The sequence below is a fragment of the Condylura cristata genome, unplaced genomic scaffold (genome assembly GCF_000260355.1).
Source record: "Condylura cristata isolate star-nosed mole 26May11 unplaced genomic scaffold, ConCri1.0 scaffold00046, whole genome shotgun sequence".
NCBI lineage: Eukaryota > Metazoa > Chordata > Mammalia > Eulipotyphla > Talpidae > Condylura > Condylura cristata.
The window spans coordinates 13,918-14,491 of NW_004567147.1; the positions used below are offsets into that span (position 1 = coordinate 13,918).

General features: G+C 64.5%; 1 protein-coding gene across 1 annotated transcript in view; it reads left to right on the plus strand.

The window, feature by feature from the left end:
- Positions 1 to 170: 170 nt before the first annotated feature.
- Positions 171 to 574, plus strand: part of LOC101621536 (HLA class I histocompatibility antigen, A-1 alpha chain-like) — a gene marked incomplete at its 5' end in the record, with an annotated part of 2,180 nt that continues 1,776 nt past the window's right edge. Inside the window, one exon of the mRNA XM_012734118.1 lies at positions 171 to 510. Coding sequence (XP_012589572.1) covers positions 171 to 510 — 340 coding nt within the window. The remainder of the gene's footprint in view (positions 511 to 574) is intronic.

The following is a 574-nucleotide window of genomic DNA, read 5'->3' on the forward strand; positions in this document are numbered from 1 at the left end:
ACCCCAGGAAAGGCTCATCTCCTCCCCAACCTCCTGCACCCCCTTCAGGCCCCTGTGTTCTGGCCCTTCTGTCCCTCCCTGCCTCACTGGGTGCTCTGGGCCCCCTGAGTCTGGGCCCTTCTTGGCCCCTTTTACTCTCAGGAGCCCCTTTGCCCCTTTCTCCCCTCCAGGCCTATCTCCCTGGGACCTGGGCCCTGCTCTGTGAGGAGGGTCAGCCCAGGTCCCCATTCCCGCCCCCAGGCTCCCACTCTCTGATGTATTTCTCCACTGCGATGACCCGGCATGGCCCCGGGGAGCCCCTCTTCAACACGGTGGGCTACGTGGACGACACGCAGTTCGGGTGGTTCGACAGCGACTCTCAGGGTCAGAGTGTGGAGCTGCTGGCGCCCTGGGCGGGGCAGGTCAGGCAGGAGGCTCTGGACGAGGAGACCAGGAACCAGAGGAACGAGGCTCAGTGGTTCAAAGCGCTGCTGCAGGACCTGCGGGGCCTCTACAACCAGAGCGACAATGGTGAGCATCACTGAGGGATCCAGGGAGGAGGTCACCACCCCCATTCCCACCATAAGGCGGGGGT